Source organism: Moschus berezovskii, chromosome 21, assembly GCF_049115385.1.
Source record: "Moschus berezovskii isolate FMDL1 chromosome 21, NW_MosBer_1.0, whole genome shotgun sequence".
Classification (NCBI taxonomy): Eukaryota; Metazoa; Chordata; class Mammalia; order Artiodactyla; family Moschidae; genus Moschus; species Moschus berezovskii.
In genome coordinates, this window is record NC_142480.1 from 710,942 (window position 1) to 733,191 (window position 22,250).

General features: G+C 60.8%; 1 protein-coding gene across 4 annotated transcripts in view; it reads right to left on the reverse strand.

The window, feature by feature from the left end:
- PACS2 (phosphofurin acidic cluster sorting protein 2) overlaps positions 1-22,250 on the reverse strand; it is a 63,752-nt gene extending 41,502 nt beyond the window's left edge. For all 4 annotated transcript variants that reach the window (XM_055418673.2, XM_055418672.2, XM_055418671.2 and 1 more), the window contains exon 1: positions 21,956-22,250. In XM_055418673.2, the coding sequence (XP_055274648.1) occupies positions 21,956-22,074 (119 nt within the window). In that variant the 5' untranslated portion in view covers positions 22,075-22,250. The remainder of the gene's footprint in view (positions 1-21,955) is intronic.

Below are 22,250 nucleotides of genomic sequence, written 5' to 3' on the forward strand. Positions count from 1 at the left end.
CTTTTCATGAAATGTTCCCTTGGAATCTCTATAATTTTCTTGAAAAGATCTCTTGTTTTTCCTATTCTGTTGTTTTCCTCTATTTCTTTGCATTGATTGCTGAGGAAGGCTTTCTTATCTCTTCTTGCTATTCTTTGGAACTCTGCATTCAGATGCTTATATCTTTCCTTTCCTCCTTTACTTTTTGCTTCTCTTCTTTTCACAGCTATCTGTAAGGCCTCCTCAGACAGCCATTTTGCTTTTTTGCATTTCTTTTCCATTGGGATGGTCTTGGTCCCTGTCTCCTGTACAATGTCACGAACCTCCGTCCAGAGTTCATCAGGCACTCTATCAGATCTAGTCCCTTAAATCTATTTCTCACTTCCACTGTATAATCATAAGGGATTTGATTTAGGTCATATCTGAATGGTCTAGTGGTTTTCCCTACTTTCTTCAATTTAAGTCTGAATTTGGCAATAAGGAGTTCATGATCTGAGCCACAGTCAGCTCCTGGTCTTGTTTTTGCTAACTGTATACAGCTTCTCCATTTTTGGCTGCAAAGAATATAATCAATCTGATTTCGGTATTGACCATCTGGTGCTGTCCATGTGTAGAGTCTTCTCTTGTGTTGTTGGAAGAGGGTGTTTGCTATAACCAGTGCGTTCTCTTGGCAAAACTCTATTAGTCTTTGCCCTGCTTTATTTCGTGCTCCAAGGCCAAATTTGCCTGTTACTCCAGGTGTTTCTTGACTTCCTACTTTTGCATTCCAGTCCCCTATAATGAAAAGGACATCTTTTTTGGGTGTTAGTGCTAAAAGGTCTTGTAGGTCTTCATAGAACTGTTCAACTTTGGCTTCTTCAGCATTACTGGTTGGGGCATAGACCTGGATTACTGTAATATTGAATGGTTTGCCTTGGAAACGAACAGAAATCATTCTGTCATTTTTGAGATTGCATCCAAGTACTGCATTTCGGACTCTTCTGTTGACCGTGATGGCTACTCCATTTCTTCTAAGGGATTCCTGCCCACAGTAGTAGATATAATGGTCATCTGAGTTAAATTCACCCATTCCGGTCCATTTTAGTTCACTGATTCCTAGAATGTCGACGTTCACTCTTGCCATCTCCTGTTTGACCACTTCCAATTTGCCTTGATTCATGGACCTAACATTCCAGGTTCCTATGCAATATTGCTCCTTACAGCACCGGACCTTGCTTCTATCACCAGTCACATCCACAACTGGGTATTTGTTTCGCTTTGGCTCCATCCCTTCATTCTTTCTGGAGTTATTTCTCCACTGATCTCCAGTAGCATACTGGGCACCTACCGACCTGGGGAATTCCTCGTTCACTATCCTATCATTTTGCCCTTTGATACTGTTCGTGGGGTTCTCAAGGCAAGTGTACTGAAGTGGTCCCAATCCAGGGATCGAACCTGGGTCTCCTGCATCTCCTGCATTGGCAGGTGGATTCTTTACCACTGCGCCTGGGAAGCCCACATCCCCAGTAAAGTCTCTTGCTGCTGCTGCTAAGTCACTTCAGTCATGTCCGACTCTGCGCGACCCCATAGATGGCAGCCCACCAGTTTCCACCGTCCTTGGGATTCTCCAGGCAAGAACACTGGAGTGTGTTGCCATTTCCTTCCCCAATGCATGAAAGTGAAAAGTGAAAGTGAAGTCGCTCAGCCGTGTCTAACTCTTAGCGACCCCATGGACTGAAGCCTACCAGGCTCCTCCATCCATGGGATTTTCCAGGCAGGAGTACTGGAGTGGGGTGCCATTGCCTTCTCCTAACAATGTCTCTTAAATTCCATCAAATGCTTTTTCTGGATACATCATATGAATTTTCTCTTCACTCTGAATGTTGATAAAAATAACTAGTACTCTAAGGTTAAATAAATCATTCACACACTCCTGAGATAATTTCTACTTCATGAGATAATTCTGTCTTTTTTATCTTGTAGGGGTTTTGTGTTTTTTTTTTCTGTCATTTTCTTTAGGGTTTTCGCGTGTATGTCCATGAGGTCCCCACTCTTGCGCTTCCCCTGGGGGTTTCCATGCTTCTATTGCCCTCATAAAATGGACAGTGTCACCTTTTTTAAAAACATCTTTTCAATCTCTGGAACACTTCATATGAGACAGAACTTAATTCTTGGAAGACCTGGTAAAATTTACAAATAAAACCATCTGGTGCTCTCTGGAGAAGAAAAGGGATTTTAATATAACTGGTCTCTACACATTTTCTATTTTACTAAGCCAGTTACTAAGTAATTCATATTCTTTCTAGAAAAACCTCCTACTTATTTTTCATATTTACTGACAATGCTTATGGTGTTCAACTTTATCTATATCATTTCATTCCAGAATCGTTTACGTGTGTGCTTTCGCTTTTCACTACTTTTGCCAGTTTGCTATATTATTAGTCTCTCCAAGCAGTCGACTTCCAGCTTTTGCTAATATTTAATATTGCTTTTATTTCATTAAGTTTTGGTCCTTGTGACCTCCACTCCTGTTTTCATCCTAAGCTTTGCCCTGATCTCTATACAGCTTGAGCTGGGTGCTCCCACGGCAGAAGGCTTAGTCTCTCCCTCTCTAACACCTGCATTTAAAATGAGGCGTCTCAGTGTTTAGCATCAAATCCACACATGACACCAACTCAGCTGGTTTCGACAGCACAGGGCCACTGCCACCGTCCACACAGGGCAGCCACACTGTCATGCTGGGGTTCCCTAACTTCCAGGAAGGGCGGTCCCCAACACCCACCCAGCACTCTGATCTCACAAGCCCCACCACAGACATGCTCTGAGGCTACCCACCCCCAGGCCCCTCCCTGGCCCGTCTGGCCCGGGCTCCTCCTCATCCAGAGGGTCCCAAGAAGGACTGACCCTTCTTCCGTCCGAGTGTGGATGCCGAAAAGAACTGTTTCTGCTCCGTCTTTCTGCGTTTGGTAGACTCACAGCTGGCTGATGGACATCAGACTCGCCCCTTCCTGCAGCATCTCACTAGGCTGTCCAGCTGGCAGGCTTTGCTCGGTGTTGGGGGAGCCTCTATGTCTGGGGTGCTTCATCGCTCTGTCGTGTCTGACTCATTCTTACCCCATGGACTGGAGCCCACCAGGCTCCTCCGTCCATGGGGATTCTCCAGGCAAGAACACTGGAGTGGGTTGTCATGCCCTCCTCCAGGGGATCGTCCCAACCCAGGGAACGAACCCAGGTAACTGGCACTGCAGGTGGCGTCTTTACCGTCTGAGCCAGCAGGGACCACCTTAAAGACAGGTGTGGAAGACACCTCTGCCCACGACAAGGGGACGCCCATCTTGAGCATGAAAGGGCCCCCGACACACACTCCAACCCCAGGGTCTTTATTTCTGGCTGTGCAGGCAGAGCTGAGCCTGCGGGACCACTGCCAGCATGGAGGGACCCAGGGGACGACACACGGCTCTCGGCCCTAGCAAAGCAGAAACCGAGGCATGCATGCAGGAGTCAGCAGGCTGCAGCGCTGCCCACAGCCTGGACACCCGGACAGGCTGGGCTCCAACTGGGCTGAAGGCAGCGCGGCCCCTCAGAGCACCGCCCACCACCAGGTGGGTCCCAGGGGGCAGTGCCAAGCCCTGACCCTGGGGGTCTCTGTCTCTGCAGGCCACGCTTGGGGCTCAGGCTTCCATGTGCCCTCAGGTCAGTGGGCCCCGTGGAGTGCGTTCTCACAGAATGGGGCTCCTGGGCTGCTGCTTGGTGCCCATTCAGCTGGAGGGCTGGCTACTCTGCCAGATGGAGCCGCCCGTGCCCAGGACAAGGGCCTGCCTGGGCGTTAGACAGACTCCGGAGGAAGAGGGAGGTGCCAGTGGAGGGGGAGTGGAGGGAGAGAAGAGGAAGGGGCTGGGAAGGGGGCACTCTGGGGGAGGGTCAGGCACGTCCTCTCTGGAGCTGACTCGAGGAGGACTCGCATGGGACCTGGCACACAGGGTGCCGGGCCTGGGCATGGGGGGGAGTCACTGAGCTCAGTCTTAGGGCCAGGGTGGACGGACACCAGGCCCTGGGACAGAAGGCAGGCAGGCCGATGAGAGAAGATGCACAGAGCGCCCTGGGATGGGAAAGCAGGGCAGCAAGGACCTCGGGTCACTCGACAAGGCCCACGCGGATCAGGGCACGGACCGCTGGGGAAGCAGGGCTCTGCCCAGGGGTTCAGGCTACATGGGTCCCCGAGGTCAGGGAAGGCATGTTGGGGAGGGGTGAGGAGAGGACCCCATGTCCGGACACCCTTGGTTTCTGTGTGTTACAAAACTAGTGAAGTTCAGGGAAACCTGGCTTTGCAGATGTTTTTATACCCAGGTCCATGGGACGTTTCCAAGGACAATAACGGGCGTGGTTAACCCTCCCCAGGGGCGAGGGGAGGCCAGTCTGTCCAGCCCTCCCCTAGTAACCCGCAGCAGGGAGGAGGCTGAGGGTCCCCCGAGGCCCCCCAAACCTGGCCAGCACCCGCATCCAGTCCCAGCACAGAGTCCTAGCCCACCCGCTTCGGAGCCTGGGCTCTGAGTGCCAGGGCAGTGGGCTCTGCAGAGGGCACAAAGCCAGTCCTCCCTAGAAGACCGGCCACCCCCCGTCCTGCGTGTGGGCGCCAAGCAGACACAGGAGCCTGTGGCCCAGCCGCCCAGGGGCACGGGCGAGCCCACGAAGCATGCTGTGCACCTCCTTTAGACCAAGTTCCCCATGCCTGGGCTGCATTCCGCTGAGGGAGACAGGAGGGGCGGGGTCTGGGCGGAGCTCCGCAGGGTCCGCGGGCCCAGGGGGGCGAGGGGCGGAGCAAGAAAACTTCCCCAGGGGGGCTCGGCAGGCCTGGGGTTCTGGAAGCTACTTCCACCCTGGACAGGACCCCAGGCAGACGTGCCCAAGCCCCGTGCGGGGTCCCCACTGGGAGTCCAGCCGGGCAGTGGAGAGGATCCAGGCTGGTGAGCCCCCAGGCGTCCGCGTTTAATGCTTCCTCACCCTTGGAGGGCGTAACAGCTGCAGCCGCGTGTGGGAGTCTGCCAGCGTCCACCTCTCTCCTCGGCGGTAAAACATATGTAACGTGAAACTTCCCGCCTCCCAGCGGCCGGCCCCGGCGGCTTCAGGCACACGGACGCTGCAACGCCCCCGTCACCACCCTGCGCTTCTTTCCCTTTGCGTCCCCACCCTACACTCGCTCTCCGCCCCCCAGCCCCCAGCCCCCCATTCTGCTTCCGGTCTACGAATCCGACTGCGCTAAGGACCTTGAGAGAGGATCGCACACAACCGGCCTCCGCGACTGGCCGTGTCACTCAGCACGTGCATCCGAGCTGCGGCCTGTCAGGCTTGCCTTCCTTTTCGAGGCCGGGTCAGTGTCCCGTGGGGACCGAGCACGTGGCCGGGTCAGTGTCCCGTGTGCACTTGGCATCTTCGCTTATCCCTTCACACGGCAACGCAGCCTGGGCGGCCGTCCGCTCTCAGCTCCTGTGACCTGTGCCATGAGGAACCCAGGGAGGGAATACTCGAGAACACACTGCTTTCATTCCCTCAGGACCTTCATCCCAGTGTGGGACAGTGGGGCTGGGGGCCGTTCTGCCCGCCAATTTCCACAGGAGACATTCCAGGCCCAGGCCGAGGAAAGCGCCAGGCGCACCCAGGTCTTTGCAGGACAGGGGCCAGGCACCCAACCCAGGGGCTGCCCTGTTCCTTGGGACTCTAACCCTTCCTGAGATCGGAAACGCAGATGTTACAGCGAGCAGAGAGAAACCAACACAGCCACGAGATGCGGCGCGGTGCTGACGGCGGACAAAGGACTGATGTCCCAGCACAAAGGCGCCCACAGAGGCGCCGCCGGGAGACAGTCGGCCCACAGAGGCCGGCCACAGTGCCCAGGCGGCTCTGCGGGGAGCCAAGGCCCCCGCCCGCAGCACCCTGCCTCCAGGGCCGGCTGGGCCCGCGCTGACCACCCTGCCTGTCGCCCCGGTGTTCAAGTGGAAAAGCTAGAGCTCCACAGAAAGTAACAAGAGCTCAGCAGACAGCCCCCCCGCAGCCACCAGGGACCCCTCCCAGTGGGATTTGGGAGCAACCTGGTGCAGAGCAAGCTGGGGCATCAGGACTCTAAGTAAGGGGGCGCTGCCCACTAGCAAGGGGCTGTCTCCCAAGGCACCCGCGCCACACCCGAGCCCGGCACCCTGTCTGCCTGCCCGCCTGGTCTCCTTGGGTCCGGAACGTCCCGGTGCCCTCATTACACTCTCTGCTGAAGTCAAACACATACAATGTGTAGTCGGCCAGACTAACCACGTCCAAGGGCGCAAAGCCAGTGGCACTCAGCCCACTCCCGGTGCTGAGCGACCATCACTTCTAATTCCAGGACCACTTCACCAGCCCACAGTCCCTCCCCTTCCCCACCACCCCGACAGCACAGTGGTGGCAGGTCTCTCCTGGTGGCTGTGCCTGGTCTGACACTCTGTACAAGGGATCACACACGTGGCCTTGGGGGTCAGCTCCTCTGCCGGGTGGCGCGCCCTGCGTTCACCCACCTGGCAGGTGTCAGGACACACTTGGCAGACTGGGCAGCCGCCACAAACACGTGTGTGCAAGCGTGGCTCCAGCCCAGTTCCTCCTCTCAAAGAGAGATCTGCTGGCCACGTGGGGTTGCTGCATCAGGCCTCTCTTTTTTTGAGTTTTTGGCTGAGATGGGTCCTCACTGCAGTGCGTGGGCCCAGGAGTCCCAGAGGGCGGGCTTATTTGTCCTGCGGAATTTGGATGTTCAGTCGCTCTCTCAGGTCTCACTGTTGTGACCCCATGGACCGCAGCGCGCCAGGCCTCCCCACCCTTCCTTCATCATCTCCCAGAGTTTCCTCAAACCCATGTCCACTGAGCTGTGATGCCATCCAACCATCTCATCCTCTGTCGCCCCCTTCTCCTCCTGCCTTTAATCTTTCCCACCATCAGGATTTTTTTTCCATGAATCACTCTTTGCATCAGGTGGCCAAAATATTAGAGCTTAAGCATCAGTCCTTCTGATGAATATTCAGGGTTGATTTCCTTCAGGATGGACTGCTTTGATCTCCTTGCTGTCTACGGGACTCTCAGGAGTCTTCTCATGCCCCATGGCCTGTAGGACCTTAGTTCTCTGAACAGGGATAAAATCTGTGACCCGTGCACTGCAAGGTGGATTCTTAACCACCGAACCCTGCATCGGGTCTCTGAAAGCCTGCCCCACCGTGTCCCGCCAGCAGCGCTGGGCTTTGGCGCAGGGTAGACCATTTGGGTCCCCAGGGCTGGTGAGTCCAGCCCCCACAGTGTGCAGCCCATGAAGGACAAGGACAGTGCTTCCTGGGCTTCCAAGAAACGCCGGTGCCAGGCTGGCCTCCCAGGAGAACTCAGCCTCAGGAACTCAGACCACATCAGTCAAACCGCAGCCACTTGGGGGGCTACCTCTGTGGCCCCAAACGGACTGACGGCATAGGTGGGAGGGAAAACTAGGGGGCCTTTCGTCCCCAGGGGCTGAGCCTGTCTGCATGGTCACTGTCCGCCCCAGTGGGGGCTGGGGCCCTGCGGTAACCAGCAACCATAGGCCCGGCCTGAGCCCTAGGACTGGCCAGCCTGGGGGCAGGACAGGGTGGGGTGGGGCAGGCCCACAGGCAGCGCCCTGGGGGATCAGGCTGCAGGCGCACACAGCTCAGCTGGGGCAGCCAGGTGGCATGGGTGCCCCCAGGCACTCGCTTTCAGGGCAGTCCGGGGCGGGGCCGGGGCCAAAAAGCTCAGGCAGTGTCCAGCTCCCTCCACACCCCGAACTCCAGTTGCCCGCTCCAGCTGGAGGCAGATGCCAACTCCAGCTGGCCCAGCTTGATTGTCTCCAGTGTCCAGGCCCCAGGACACGGCTGCTTCCTGCTAATCAAGAGAGAAGATCAGAGGTGCTTTCTCTGCTTCCTTGCCAGCTGCCGTGAGGCTAGGATGGCCATGCAGGAAGCAAGGGGCAGGCAGGCGCCTCGGCACCAAAGCCAGGGCCTTGGCAGGGGCCACCATAAACCCCACTTCCTGCCCCAGCACAAGCTGCCCCCATGGGGGCTGGGGGCCGGAGCACCAGGCGGTGGGTGTAAAGTCAGAGGAGCCACGCACAGGAGAAGCGGGCCCTGGCAGGATGGTCCAGACAGGCATGGGTGCTGCGCAGAAGCCACGTGGGCCCAGCGGCCCAGAGAGATCACCCGTGTCCACAGCAGGGAGGCCCCCAAGGGGTTGGACAGACACCAGAGCGCCGTCTCAGCACGGGGCCTGCGCCCAGCGAGCAACAAGGCCATCGGGACTCCTCCGCGGGCCATGACGACCAGAGGCCCGGGGCGTGAGGGCCTCCCCCACCCACCGCCGGAGGAGACCCCACGCGGTCCCGGGCGTGAGGGCAAAGGGGCCCTGTCAGGAAGAGCCCGCGCCCAGCACGGCCCGGCAGGCGAGCAGCGTTACTCCGGGGGGAAGGCACGGTTAGCAAGGGACGTGGCGCGCGGAGGCCGGCCGGGCGCCTCAGGCACCTCAGGGCCGGATCAGTGGCGCAGGCGGCCCCCTCCAGGCAGGAAGACTCACGTGGGGACCGCGAGCCCAGAGGGCCGGGAGCGCTGCCTGCACGGGCTGAAGCCAACGGCTGCCTCCAGCTCAGAACGTGCCTGTACCGGGCCCCAGCGGGACCTCCCATGGGGTCGGGGAAGGGGGGGCCCGCGTCCCAGCCCCTTCAGCACCAGGCTTCCCCAGGGCTCAGAGCCCTGGGCTGCCCCACCGACCAGACACGACCCAGGCCACTCCATCGGGGAGCCACAGCCAGCTCTGGGGACCCCAAGTTCAGGGGGCTGCGTGTGACAGGCTAGGACCGCCGCGTGTGCAGCCGCTGTGGGCCCCGCCCCGCCTCAGGCCCCGCCCCCGTATCAGCACCACGCCCCGCAACGGGCCCCGCCCCCACCGCCTCAGCCCTGCCCAGGCCCCGCCCCCACCGCCTCAGCCCTGCCCAGGCCCCGCCCCACCGCCTCAGCCCTGCCAGGCCCCGCCCCCACCGCCTCAGCCCTGCACAGGCCCCGCCCCACCGCCTCGGGCCCCACCCCCACCGCCTCAGCCCTGCCCAGGCCCCGCCCCCACCGCCTCAGCCCTGCCCAGGTCCCGCCCCACCGCCTCGGGCCCCGCCCCCGCCTCAGGCCGGCTCCCGGGAGGCGAGGCCCTGCCCTGCCGGCTGTGGGGCGTGGCTGTCTGGGGTGGTCAGGGGGCTCCAGGTCAGATGAGAAGGGGTCCGGGAGCCAGAAGGCAGGGCGGGGGCCTGGGGCTCCCTGACTCTCACAGCAGCTGGTCCTCACACCCGACAGGCGCGGGTCCAGGCTGGGGGCACACCCGGCTCCTCCCAGCACACACCGCTACGGCCCCCTGCCCAGCACACACAGGCGCCGCCAGGACACTGGGCACAGCGGGGCTGCAGACTCCGGCTCCCCCCAAATCCACGGGAGGCTACATGACGCTGTCAGGAGAAGGGACTTCTGGGATGATGAGGGCGGACGGTGGGGCCCTGGTGAAGGGGGTCAGCGCCCTTGTAGAAGGACCGCAGGCGGCTCCCTCGAGCCTCCCCCCGCCCCAGGTGAGGACACCACAGAGAGACACACTGAACCAACCTGCGGACACCGTGGCCTTGGGCCTCCACCCCCAGAGCCTGAGAACTAGGGGCCTGGGGTCCAAGCCACACGTCAGGGTTCTTCGCTGAGCTGACGGTGCACACGGGGCGCCAGTCTCCTGGGAGGACTTCCCCTCTGCCCCAAGCAGGCAGGTGCGCCCAGGACTGAACTCACTCAGGAGTCACGGCCCCAGCTTGGTGGGGGCGGGGCCGGGGGGTGTCACCGGGCTGTGGTCCAGCAGGATGCTGAGCCCGGAACCCACGCCCAGGGCTCCTCTACCCACACCTCCTCCAGCCTGTGCCCCAAGGCTCCTGCAGAACGCCTCCCCCAGGGGGCCCAGTAGGCCCCCACCAAGGGCTGGGCGCAGCATCCACTGGGCCCCCCACAGCCACCCAGCGGGGCTCGGCAAAGGCAGGGCTTCCACTCAGGGGCACCCCTGGACCCTGGGGGTGCAGTCAGGGCCGGCACTGGACACCATGGGGCGCGGCCCCATCCAGGAAGGGGACTGGAGGCAGAGGAGGGAAGGAAGCAGGGCATCCAAGCAGCCCTCAGACGAGTGTTCCGCCGACAGGAGCCAGGCAGACACCGGGTCCTAAGGAGGAGGAAGCAACACGGTGATAGCAACCCCCAGACAGCCAGACTCAGGAAAGGCACTTCCCAGCAACCAGAGCACAGACTGCCCACGGGGGAGCCACTGGTGGGCGGCTTATCACAAACACCTCAGAGCCACCAGAGGCCGGCAGACAGAGCCCCAGGGTCCCCCGTCTCAGGGTGCGGGGCCAGAGCACGTCACCTGGAGGGGGCAGGCGTGTGGAGGCCAATCCCTTGTGAGGGGGGGTCTGGGACCAGGCCGGGGGGGCAGGGTCCCACACTGTGAGGTCCCCATGTGCTCAGGAGGGACCAGCGGGAGAGGAAGGGCTCCCACCCAGCGGCCAATGGGGAGTCGGAGGCAGGCGGGGGGAGGCCCATCCCCACCGTGACCCGAGCCGGAGTGACGCCCACGCGGTGGGGGCCCACGGCCCCACAGATGTCTGCGAGCGCCCCACGCTGCCCAGCCTCAGGAGGCGCCGTGCCTGCACCTCTGCTCAGACCCCCCGCACTGGACCCGTTGTCAGACCACGTGCCCTCCTCAGGCCTCTCCTGGGGCTCCCACTCACCCGGACTCTGCACCTGAGACGTGGGGCACAGCCCCACAGAACCCCTGGCACCAACTGGCCATGTAGGTCTGAGACACAGACGTCCAGCTCCCCCAGTTTCCCAGGGACCCCCTCCTCCCTGGGCCAACACCTCACTGCCCCAGCCTCGCTCCATCACTGCTGGGAAGCAGGGCCACCCGAGGAGAGCGGCTTCTCACAAGAGGTTCCCAGCGCCCCCATCACAGTGCACACCTCCCACTGCTCCTCACCCAGGGCACCCATCACAGGACCCCTTCCCCGGCCGCTCCTGCCCCGCCCCCCGCACAGTCCACCACACCCGCCCTCCTGGAACCACTCGGCCCACCATGCATGCGGCACCATCTGCCCTCTGCCCCCACATGTCCTGGCACCCCAGATCCCCCTTCTCAGCCACACCGCTGCCCTCCATCTGGGAAGGGGACGGCCTGTCAGGGATGAGCCAGGGGATAGCAGGGTCACTGAGGGGGGCCAGCCCCAGGCTCGGCTGCTTCTCACCACAGAACCAGGGTCAGCCTGGGACCCCCGCTCACCTGGTGTGAAGCCACCACTGTTACCTGCTCGTGGGCCCCTGTCCTCCACAGAGGGGCCCTGGGACCCCGGGGTGCTTCATGCCAAGTTCCCTCTTCCAACTGCAGGGGCCCCCACCCTGCTCCATGAGCCGGAGTCTCCCCCTGAGATGGGGCACCAGGTGCGCCTGCTCCTGGGGAATGAACCCAGAGAACGCACCACGGACCTGCAGGCTCCCTCTCAGCGAGGCACGCCAGGCCTCGCTGGTCACCTTGGCCACAGGTGTGGAGAGGCACCGCAGGGTGTCCCCCCGGCCCACCTGGACCTCATGCAGCCACGGAGAAGCCCTCGGGGCAAGCGCGGGCTCTGTGGCGACCGGAAGGTTCTGGCGGCTCGAATGCCCTGCAGCGGTCCCCAGGGGGTGCCCAGGCCCTGGAGACCCAGCGGTCTGCATCACACAGGCCCAGCAGGGGGGTCCACATGCCCTTGACGCCCCTGGATGCCCAGCGTCCCTCCTGGACCACCTGCCAACCCAGTTCCAGGACGTCCAGACGCCGTGGGCAAACCTTGAACGTCGATGGAGTTGCCGCGCCAGCCACAGGGGCATGTGGGGGGGAGAGGGTCACGTCAGAGCAGGGGGGGTGCAGCCCACAGCCGTGCTGGGCCCCCCACAAACCATGGCGCCTCCCAGAGGCCTGGCCATCACCCTGCTGCTCTGCAGCTGCGCGCAGGCCCGGTGCCATGGTCGCCTGATGGGGGTGGGTGGGGGTCAGCCTGCAGACTCCCGGGCTGAGGCCTGGAGGAGCCCGCTGCACCAAGCCTCAGTGACCCGAGTTGCCGGGGCCGCGTCGCTCCCTGAGGAAGACTCTGCGTTCGCTCTCCTCTGAAAGGGAACTGGAAAGCACTCTCAAAGGTTTGACCTGACACATCTCTTTATTCCCAACGCAAATAACCTAACGGGAAACACCACTGGGCCCCCCAAGGAGCCGTCTCCAGCAGGAAGGCCTGGCGGGGCTGCCGGAGCCGTCCACCTGCCCGTGAGGACGGTGGCTCCAGGCTCCCATCGCGCCCAGAGCACATGCAGGACAGGGCGCCCAGCCCCCAGCGACCGTTCCAAGCAGCGGCTGGTGTGGCCTCTGCAGATGGAGCACTGGCTGTCGGCTGAGCCAGGCCCGAGGCCCTGGGGAGGGCAGCCGGCCTTCTCTCCGGGGAGCTGGTTCCCAGGAGGAGGCTGTGAAAGGGGACCGAGGTCAGGAAAGCCGGGCTCAGCGTGGTTTCCCTACAGACTTGCTCCTCTGCCCACAGAGGCGGGGGGTGGGGGGGGGAGCGGGTTCCTCCCTCTGAGCTAGCTTCTCCCCTGGAACGACCTTCACCATCACCCCAAAGCTGGTACAACACTCCGGCTGTGGTGACCCCAGCACAGCCCCGAGGGTGCAGCAGCCCCCCGCAACTCAGCCACTCATTAACAGACCCCTGAAGCCTTCCATGATACCCCCACCCCGGGCAGGCCTTGGCCGGCAGTAACGGGCCCAGACACCCTCCTGCCGTCTCAGGCATCAGTGCCGGACCCTCGGCCTTTCCTGAGCCCCCCACTTTGGGAAGCCTCCCGGGGGCTCATTCAGAGTGGATCCCCCCCATCAGCTGCCAGATGAGCCCCGCCCCACCCTCACTCCTCTCGGGGGGCTGGCTGGCGCACGCCTTGGCACCACGTGGACAACCACGGTATTTGTAAATGCGCTCCACACTCAGCTCATCTCCCACCAGACCCGGGCCGGCGGGAGGCACACGGCTCAGGGTGGCGACTGTGGTTCCCTGCTAACCTGCCAAAGCGTGACAGCCCTTAAACCACATCGCAACCAGACGGAGCAGAACATCTGGAGCCCATGCTGAGGCCCCGGAGTGCAAACTGTGACGGAAAAGCCCATCCCATCCCTGTGCATGCAAAGGCAGAAAGGTCCAGACTAGCCACCGCCCAACAGAACTTTCGCTAGGGCAGCTGCAGGGCTGGGCAGTGAGGCTCTGGGAAGGGGTGGGGCCGAGGTCCCAGCTGCTGTGGGCCCACAGCTCCTCACTAAGGGCATCCCCGTGGGGGCGTCACCACTGTCAGGATGGGGACGCACACCCCACAGACAAAGCAGGCAGGGACAAAGGAGCCCAGTGTCAACAGGAGGCGGCACGCAGCCTGTTCAGGTGGCTTGGGGCAGAGGCAGCCAGAACCCAGGGCACGGAAGGTCATGGCCAGGTCTGGGCAAAGGGCAGTGCCTCTGAAGGGCACCCCCACCTACAGCGCTCTGCCTTTGGGGGCAGCAACGCCTAAGTCCACATGACTCTGCTCAGGCCTCATGCACACACAGGGATGCCCATGCTGGGGGCGCGAATCACGCCATGAATGCTGGAAACAGAGCCGGGGTGGGAGACCGAACACATGAGGCCACTCGGCTGAGAGACCAGCACGTCTGCCCGAGCAGAAGAGGCCAGGCCAGGCGCCTCACAACGACCCCGGGTGCCCCACTCTGTGCTGCCCACTGCGGGCCCTCGCTGCTGGAGACCTGAGCCCCTCCTGCAGACCTCGCCTGTCCCAGCCCCTCCACCCCCTCCCATGCCCCGCCAGTGGGACAAAGGTGAAGGCCACCAGGAGCACCTCTCCTGAGAACGGAGCTGGGGGCAGCCCCGCAGCAAGGAGGCGTCGTGGCCTGGCTGGGGAGAGGACAGAAGGCCGGTGGGGCAGCGGGGATCAACCAGCTGCCATGGGCCCGACGGGAAAAAGGGCAGACACACCCAGTGCACAGCGTCCCCGTCACCACGCAGTTCCAGGTGCCGCCAGGACCCAAGCTGGCCTGACCGTGCAGGAGACCCTGGACCTCGGCCTTGACCTCCAAAGGGGAGAAAGACCAGCTCAGCAGAGCGGCTGCTGCATGCCCACTGCGCTGAGGGGCTCCCGGAGGACACGCACCTCTCACCCCGTGGACACAGCAGCGGGTGAGGGCCACATGGAATACACAGAGCTTCACTAGAAACCCTATTTCACAGGCAGGGAGGTCCTCGCGATGTGTCCTGGCCCTCTGCAAAGCCCCCCGGCTGAGGCTGCGTCCGAGACCCACTGCAGGGCAGAAGGGGACTCAGCTTCCAGAGACACCCGCGCTATTTTGGGGCCATGCTCAGCCACTGTCAAGCACCAGGCACAGGTGCTGGGAGGAGCCAGCGGCTCATGCACTCACCGCCCTCCGTATCCTGGAGCCCAAAATACCCAGCACCGGCAGGAACAACTGCAAGCCAATTCCCACCAAGGCCGGAAGCCCAGGGGCCGGACTGCAACGTCTGACGGGCCCAGGCCATGCCCGCAGGAGCCACGATGGTCGGTGGGGTCTGGGTGGGCAGCGGTGCCAGGACATGGCCTCAGAGGGTCCCGTCCCGCCGCCCACCTGCCCGAGCACCCCAACCTTGGCGGCCATGGGTCACTCCGGCCACAGCAAGTGACGCTCGGGCTCCCAAGGGAGCCCCAAGACCCAATCCGGAGCCTCCACGTGCAGGGCCCCTGACTCTCCAGACTGCTCTCTGGGGGGACCCTGGCCCCGCCCACCCGCACCGAGGCCCCCCTCACCCACCCTCCTGGGGCGGGGCACTGGGGGGAGGGGGAGCCAGAGTTGGTGCCCGGATCCTGGGAAGACAGGAAGGGCAGGTGTGCCCATGAGCGGGGCCCACGCAGCTGACTGCCCATCGCAAAGCGTCATGGGAGACACCCCCTGCCCCAAGCAGCTGCCTCCTTCCACACTCACCCTCGAAGGCAGCACTTCACGGCACTGAGCCCACCTTGCTACCTGCTGGAGGAGCAGCCCACCACCCAGGTGTGCGCTGGGGCCTGGCACTGCCATCATGGGGGCAGCAAGGGGTCAGGCCTCCCCCGAGACCCCGGTCCGCAGGCCTAGATGGCTGATGTCAGATGCCCTGGTCTCTCCCTCAGCTCCCACCTCTTGAGAGCCCCAAAAGCCCAGCCAACTCTCAACCCCGACCTACCCTCCCACCCCACCCACATCCAACCCCCCTCAGCCTCCAGCTAAACCCACGCCTGCCAAACAGATCCACGGCCTCCCCCGAACGCCAAACACAGCCTCATGCTCAGCCACAGGCACCTGCCCAGCACCGCTCCATCACGGCTCTGCCCGCGGCGGGAACGGCCCATCCCACCCGCTCGCAGGCCCTCCTGCAGGCTGGGGTGCCGAGCGGCATGGACACTTCTCCACAGGGAGGAAGGCTGAGGACTGGCCACTCAAACAGGGAAGAGCAGAGCCTGCCCGGCAGCCAGTCTGTGACACCAGAGGAAAGGGCAACTGCGTCCATGGGGTCCAGAGGCAAGGAAAGAGCCGGGGAGAGGAGAGTGCCTGAGGACTTCCCGGGACTCGTGGAACCACCCGCCCAGAGCCCAGTGACCCCAACTCAGGAGAACCTCCCGCCCAGAGCCCAGTGACCCCAACTCAGGAGAACCTCCCGCCCAGAGCCCAGTGACCCCAACTCAGGAGAACCTCCCGCCCAGAGCCCAGTGACCCCAACTCAGGAGAACCTCCCGCCCAGAGCCCAGTGACCCCAACTCAGGAGAACCTCCCGCCCAGAGCCCAGTGACCCCAACTCAGGAGAACCTCCCGCCCAGAGCCCAGTGACCCCAACTCAGGAGAACCTCCCGCCCAGAGCCCAGTGACCCCAACTCAGGAGAACCTCCCGCCCAGAGCCCAGTGACCCCAACTCAGGAGAACCTCCCGCCCAGAGCCCAGTGACCCCAACTCAGGAGAACCTCCCGCCCAGAGCCCAGTGACCCCAACTCAGGAGAACCTCCCGCCCAGAGCCCAGTGACCCCAACTCAGGAGAACCTCCCGCCCAGAGCCCAGTGACCCCAACTCGAACCCAGTGAGCCCAACTCAGGAGAACCTCCCGCCCAGAGCCCAGTGACCCCAACTCAGGCACACAAGAGAAACTCCCCTCCCCGGACACCACAGAGGTGACCACACAGCTACCGGGGAGAAAGGACAGACCTTCAAGCTAGTCACACCTGACTGACGCTGACCTCACAAGAGCCAAACTGAGAGCCACATTTGGGAGACGCTGCACAGGACCCCACAACCAGCAAGACACCCTCTGGGACAACAGTAAACATCTCAGAGACACTAAATGATGTTACTGCAGATCCTCACTAAAGAAAACCCTAGAGATGCATTTCCAGACAGAAGTGGGAGGAGAAATGGGGACTCCCTGGCAGCTCAGCTGGTAAAGAACTGGCCTACAATGCAGGAGACCCCGATTCTATTCCTTGGTCTGGAAGACCCACTGGAGAAAGGATAGGTCACCCACTCCAGTGTTTTTGGGCTTCCCTTGTGGCTCAGCTGGTAAAGAATTTGCCTGCAATGCGGGAAACCTGGGTTCGATCCCTGGGTTGGGAAGATCCCCTGATGAAGGGAAAGGGTACCCACTCCAGTATTCTGGCCTGGAGAATTCCATGGACTGTATAGTCCATGAGGTTGGAAAGAGTCAGACACAACTGAGCACCTTTCACTTCACACTTCTGAGATGCAAAAAGAATAAAAAAAGTGGTGAGTTTTGAGATTAATCAAGTATTAACAATAGAAAGCAATAACAATAATCCCACGTGGGCTTAAAAAGAATATTAAAATACTCTAAACAAAAGCACGCAAACGTGAAGTGACATGTCAGAATAACATGGTCTAAGGTCCCTCTGTTGTTCAGGAAAAGAATTTACAGTTAAGTCTGAAACACAACAGCAATTTACAAGCAAGCAATTTACATGGTAACCATGAAAGAAATAGAAATAGTGACAAGTTTCAAACTAATAAAAAATGGAATAAGAAATAAACCCATGCACGATAAGGTACAATGAAAAAGAGCAACTTAGAGAAAAAAAAGGATACTAAGAACAAAAATAAAGTGGTAGACATGAACCCAACTATCAGTAATTTAGACAAATAACAATGGACTGAATGTCCTGGTTAAAAAATAAAGACTGTCGGATTAAATGAAAATGAAATCTAGATGGTGCCAAATAAAAAACACAGCCAACATGTAAGGACACAGGAAAACGTAAAGAAACAAGGTGGGAAAAGATAGAGCAGGCAGATATTTCCAACAGAGAGCTGAGCACTACGCTGCTACCAAGTTGGTCATGAGGAAAAGCGCCGCGGTGCGGGGTCAGCCCTGAGCACTCAGGGCCTGTGACCCCGCAGGGGTGTGACCTGAGGACAGAGCTCCAGGGGAAACGGACGACCCCCTCCAGGCTCGGAGACTCTTCCTGCTTCCTAAGTAGACAAGAAAGGTAACAAGCCTGAAGACATGATAAGCCAAGCATGACCCAAAGGGACAGGCATCAAACTCAGCACCACCAGGTGCCAAACACACCCTGGCCCTTTCCCGGACAAGCAGGACAGGCATGGACCCTGGCTTTCAGACGGAGCCCCAGAGCAAGCCCTAAAACATCCTGAGGACCTGGCGTCACACTGACCACCCTCTGTGACCACAATACAACTAAGTTAGAAAACAACAAAAAAAGGAGAAATGAATTCCAACAATGGAAAAATAAGAGAAAAAAGTTTGGATATGAAGAAACTTTGAAATATCCCACCATGCTAAAGAAGGAAAAAGGGAAATTTTTCAAAAAGATTTTATTTATTTATTTTTTTTCAAAAAGATTTTAAACTCAACAACTCTACGCATAAAAGCTTGTGAAATGCAGTCAAAACATTACTTATTTTGCAGCTTTAAAATCTTACAAGAGGGACTTCCCTGGTTATCCGGAGCCCACCTACCAATGCAGGGGACACAGGTTTGAGCTCTGGTCGGGGAGATGTCATGTGCTGCGGGTCAGCTAAGCCTGAGCACGTCAGCTTCTGAGCCCGTGCTCGGTGCCAGGAGGGGCCACAGCAGAGAGAAGCCCATGCGCCGCAGTGCAGAGGCGCCCCGCACACCCCAACTAGGGAAACCCACACGGCCACGAGGACCCAGCACGGCCAAAGGCAAATAAATACACGAGTAATTAAAAAACCCAACACGGAAGGAAAAGAGGAGAAAGAAGAATCTATGTCTGTATCTTAAGAGATCAGAACACATGACAAAAATAAAGAGCATAAACGTAAAGGAAGATGTGAATATTCATTTAAAGAAAAACAAACTGATGAACTCTTGGTGAGACAGATCAGCGTGTGGATGCCCACCCACATGGTCAACGGAAGGAATCAGAAGGGGACAGCTCTACATGTCCTGCAGGGATTTTTTAGATAAAGAATAGCAGGAACAACTTTTTGCCAATCAAGTTGAAAATTGGGAGAAAATAGACAAATTCACAGAATAATGTATTTCTAAAGCTAACTGAAAGACAGGGATGGGGGTCCTACAACCATTTAAGCAGTCAAGTCAGGAGTTACCCCTGGCCCAAAGCAACCTGGAGTCAGGTCCCCTGACAGGCAGTCTCACCATTGCCCAGACATTCAGGAAACAAACAACTCCTGCTTCACACAGACACGCTGTGGGGCAGCTCACTCTGCAGGTATCTTGGCATCAAAATCGGGTAAGTACAGCGGATGAGCAGATTACAGACCCCAGACAGAGATGGGAGGTCCTGAGCAAAGTTTGATCCCATCTACCTACCTGCGGGAAGGGGACCAGGGCACCACCACGCTGGCAAACTGCTCTGTTTCCAAGAGGGAGAGGCACATTTAATGCTGGAAGAGCCACATCGGCAGGGAAAGGAGCAGGACAACATCCAGCTCTGAGAGTTTGATCACACCCAGCGCCCACACACTACAAGTGCCCAGCGAGCCCCCACGGAGAAACCCCAGCGCAGGTCCCAAAGTGGCTGAACCTGGAAAGACGGGGGAACATAGGACCTGCACAGAAGCCCAGGTGGGCGACACCTGCAGCCCGGGCAATCAGCACGCGCCTGCGGGGGCTGCGCCAGGCAGAGGACGCTGACAGGAGGCTGCACAGGGACGTGCGCGCTCAGTGAGCCTGCAGAGAGATATCTGACCCTGCGACGTTAATTCACAAACCTGAACAGGACGGAAACTAGGGGGCGAGGACAAGGGTTCAAAGTGCCCCAGACCCCACTGAAGCAGGTTGAGGGGTGGGTGGGGGTGCGACAGGAGGCTGCTCAGGGAATCCCCGCAGGGGGCGGGGACAGTGGGTCACTGCAGGGGCTGCGGTCTGTTCCCCCAAGGAAATCCAGGAAACTGAGCCTGCCTCTGTCACAGCCCCGCAGGCCTGGCACCAACTCTGGGGGAGAACAGAGAGCTCTCCCAACAGCCCTGGGGAGGACAGACCACAGGACAAGACCAAGGCCAACACCAGGTGCACCTTGGATGGCATCATGGCCTTGCAGAGAAGAGGGTGTTGAAAAGCGCTGAAAAGGAATTACTGGCCCTTAAAAACCCACTGAGGCTCAAGTCGGGGGATAAAACAGGAAAAAAAAAACTGGCAAGAGAGATGAACAAGAATTTCGCTGACGGTGAAGTACAAGTGGCCTACATCAGTAATCAGAGAAATTCAAATTAAAACCACAATACCATTTCACACCCACCAGATTGGCAGTGATTAAAAGTCAGGCAGTGTTGGCAAGAATGCAGAGCAGTGGGGACGCCAGTGGGGGTGAGCTGGCATAGCCGCTCCAGGAAGCCTCCTGGTAGTAACACCGAGCACACGCCCCCCCCAAAACGCTACTGCCAGTGCGAGAAGGCTCAGGGGTGGGTTCGTCACTAATCCAAACTGGGGGCCGGCCACAGTGCCCAGAGTGAAGACGCACCGCTGTCTCATGGGGACCACAGCCAGCAGCTCCAGCGGTTAGAGCTGGGTGCGCGCCGAGCACATGGACAGTCTCCAATCAGGCAGGGTGGACAGCCTGCCCGGGGGCCTGCTCCGGGGGGGCAGTGGGGCCAGCAGCACCCGTGGGGATGGCTGCGCCGGGACGGGCAGGGGTGCTCTGCGCCTGCCCACCCTACAGCCGCTGGGCCCCACGCCCACAGAGCAACCTGCCTGCCCTGCCCCCCGTGCCCCCACCCGGGACAGAGCTGTGCTGGCGCTGCCTAGCCCCCACCCCTCCCCATGCACACACAGCAGAGTGGGCGTCCTAGACCAGTTCCACGCCCCGGACCCCCGCCACCTCCCCCTCCTCACTCTGGTTAAAATCTGTGGTCTTTTCAGAGCCCCAGGAGGCTGCTGAAAGGTGCAGAAAAGGCAGGCTGCACTCCTAGCTCGGGGAGGGGGGCGCGGGAGGGTGTATGTACTCACCAGGAGGGGGGCATCTGAGCCCCCAGGGAGAAAAGAAGTCTGGCTGGGGGGGTGTTGATGAGGACGGGGTGGCAGAGAAAAGGCGCACTGGGCGGGGGGGGTTGTCCAGCATGACCCGACTCTGGGTCCAATGCCAAGACCGCAGAGAGGAGGGCAGAGACCAGGCTTGGGCAGGTGAGGCCTCCCAGAGAGCAGGCAAGCAGGCAGACGTCCTGCGAACACCCCACTCTCCCAGGGGCCCACAGAGGCCGGGGAGCATCCAGCCTTCCACTGGGCACAGCCACACCCTGAGCTGCGGGCCCCGCGTTTGGGAGGGCACCCCGGCACCTCTGCGTGCCCAGCACCCGCCCTGCCCACCTGTTGAAGGAGCCACGGCAGAGCGCGCCCCCTCCACACACACGGCCACATTCTCCGGTTCCGCCGGGAGGTCTCCCCAGGGAGAGCTCTTCCTGGCTGCCTGCCTGCAGCCCTCGTGGCCTGGCGTCCACTGCAGAACCAGGCCCTGGCATGACTCTTGTCTCTCTCCCCCTCAGCCTAGGAGCTTCCTCAGGAAGGACCACTGATTGGGAAAAAACCCACAGAGCTTCCAGCTGGCAGGAGAAGCAGGGGATGGACACAGCGCTGCCCCATGGGTGAGCCTCCTCCAGCTGTACTGCTGGGGACAGTACGCTTCCCCACCAAGTGAAGAAGGCAGCATCTCTGGCGATGGCATGATGTAAGGAGCAGTGCTTATGTCCAGGGAAGTCCCCAAATTACAAAGCACAGTGCAAACAGAGAAAGGGCGGACACTCCGGCCAGCAGGGCACAGGGGTAGGGCCAGACCCTCAGAAGGAGGAAGAATGAAGCAGTACAGCTGTGGCCCCAGATATGTGTGTCCTCTGGACACTGCGTGCCCCGAGAGTGACTCCCAGGCCACTCAGGCGTGACAGTATGACCGGACGCAAAAGGAAATCTATGGTACCCGGTGCAGAGAGGAGACACCACACCCTAAGTCAACTCCACCGGCACCGCACTGGTAGGCAGGTGCAAGGATGCCGGACGTGCGCGAGCCAGGTGAGCGCCCGCGAGAGCCCGGGGACCGCGCGGGGCCTGGGAGAGCCGGCGCCGCTTCCTCGGCTGCACTGGACCGAGACCTCGAGGACCATCCACGCGCCTGGGCTCGCGCGCAGAGAAGGCGCGCGCCCGACGTGGGGCGCCAAGGCCACGGCCCGGGGCGGGGATCCCGGGGTGGTCGGTCCCGAGGTGGTCGGTCCCGGCGCGCGGCCCGCAGCGGGGCCCGGTGCGCAGGTCCCGGGAGGCCGGGCGCGGGCGCAGGCCCGGGCGGGGGCCCGGGGGCCGGTCCCGGGGGCCGGCAGGTGCGCGCGGGAACACGGCGGCGGCCGGGCGGCGTACCTGGGCACGCAGCTGGGGCTGGAGCCGTCCACCTCCCAGGTGGCGAACAGGTTCATGGGCACCGGCGTGTTGAGCGCGGCGGGCGCGCCGGCCAGGCCCAGGCGGCCCCGCTCGGCCATGGCGCCGGCCCCCGCCGCTCCCTCGGCGGCCTGGGCTGCGGCCGGGCCGCGGACGCGCGGCGGGCGGGCGGACGGGCCGGGCGCGCGGAGGGCGACGGCGCGGTCACATGGCTGCCAGGCGGCGGGGCCGGCCGGGCGGGCGTCGGACAGGCCCGCGGGCGGCGACCAGGCTGCGG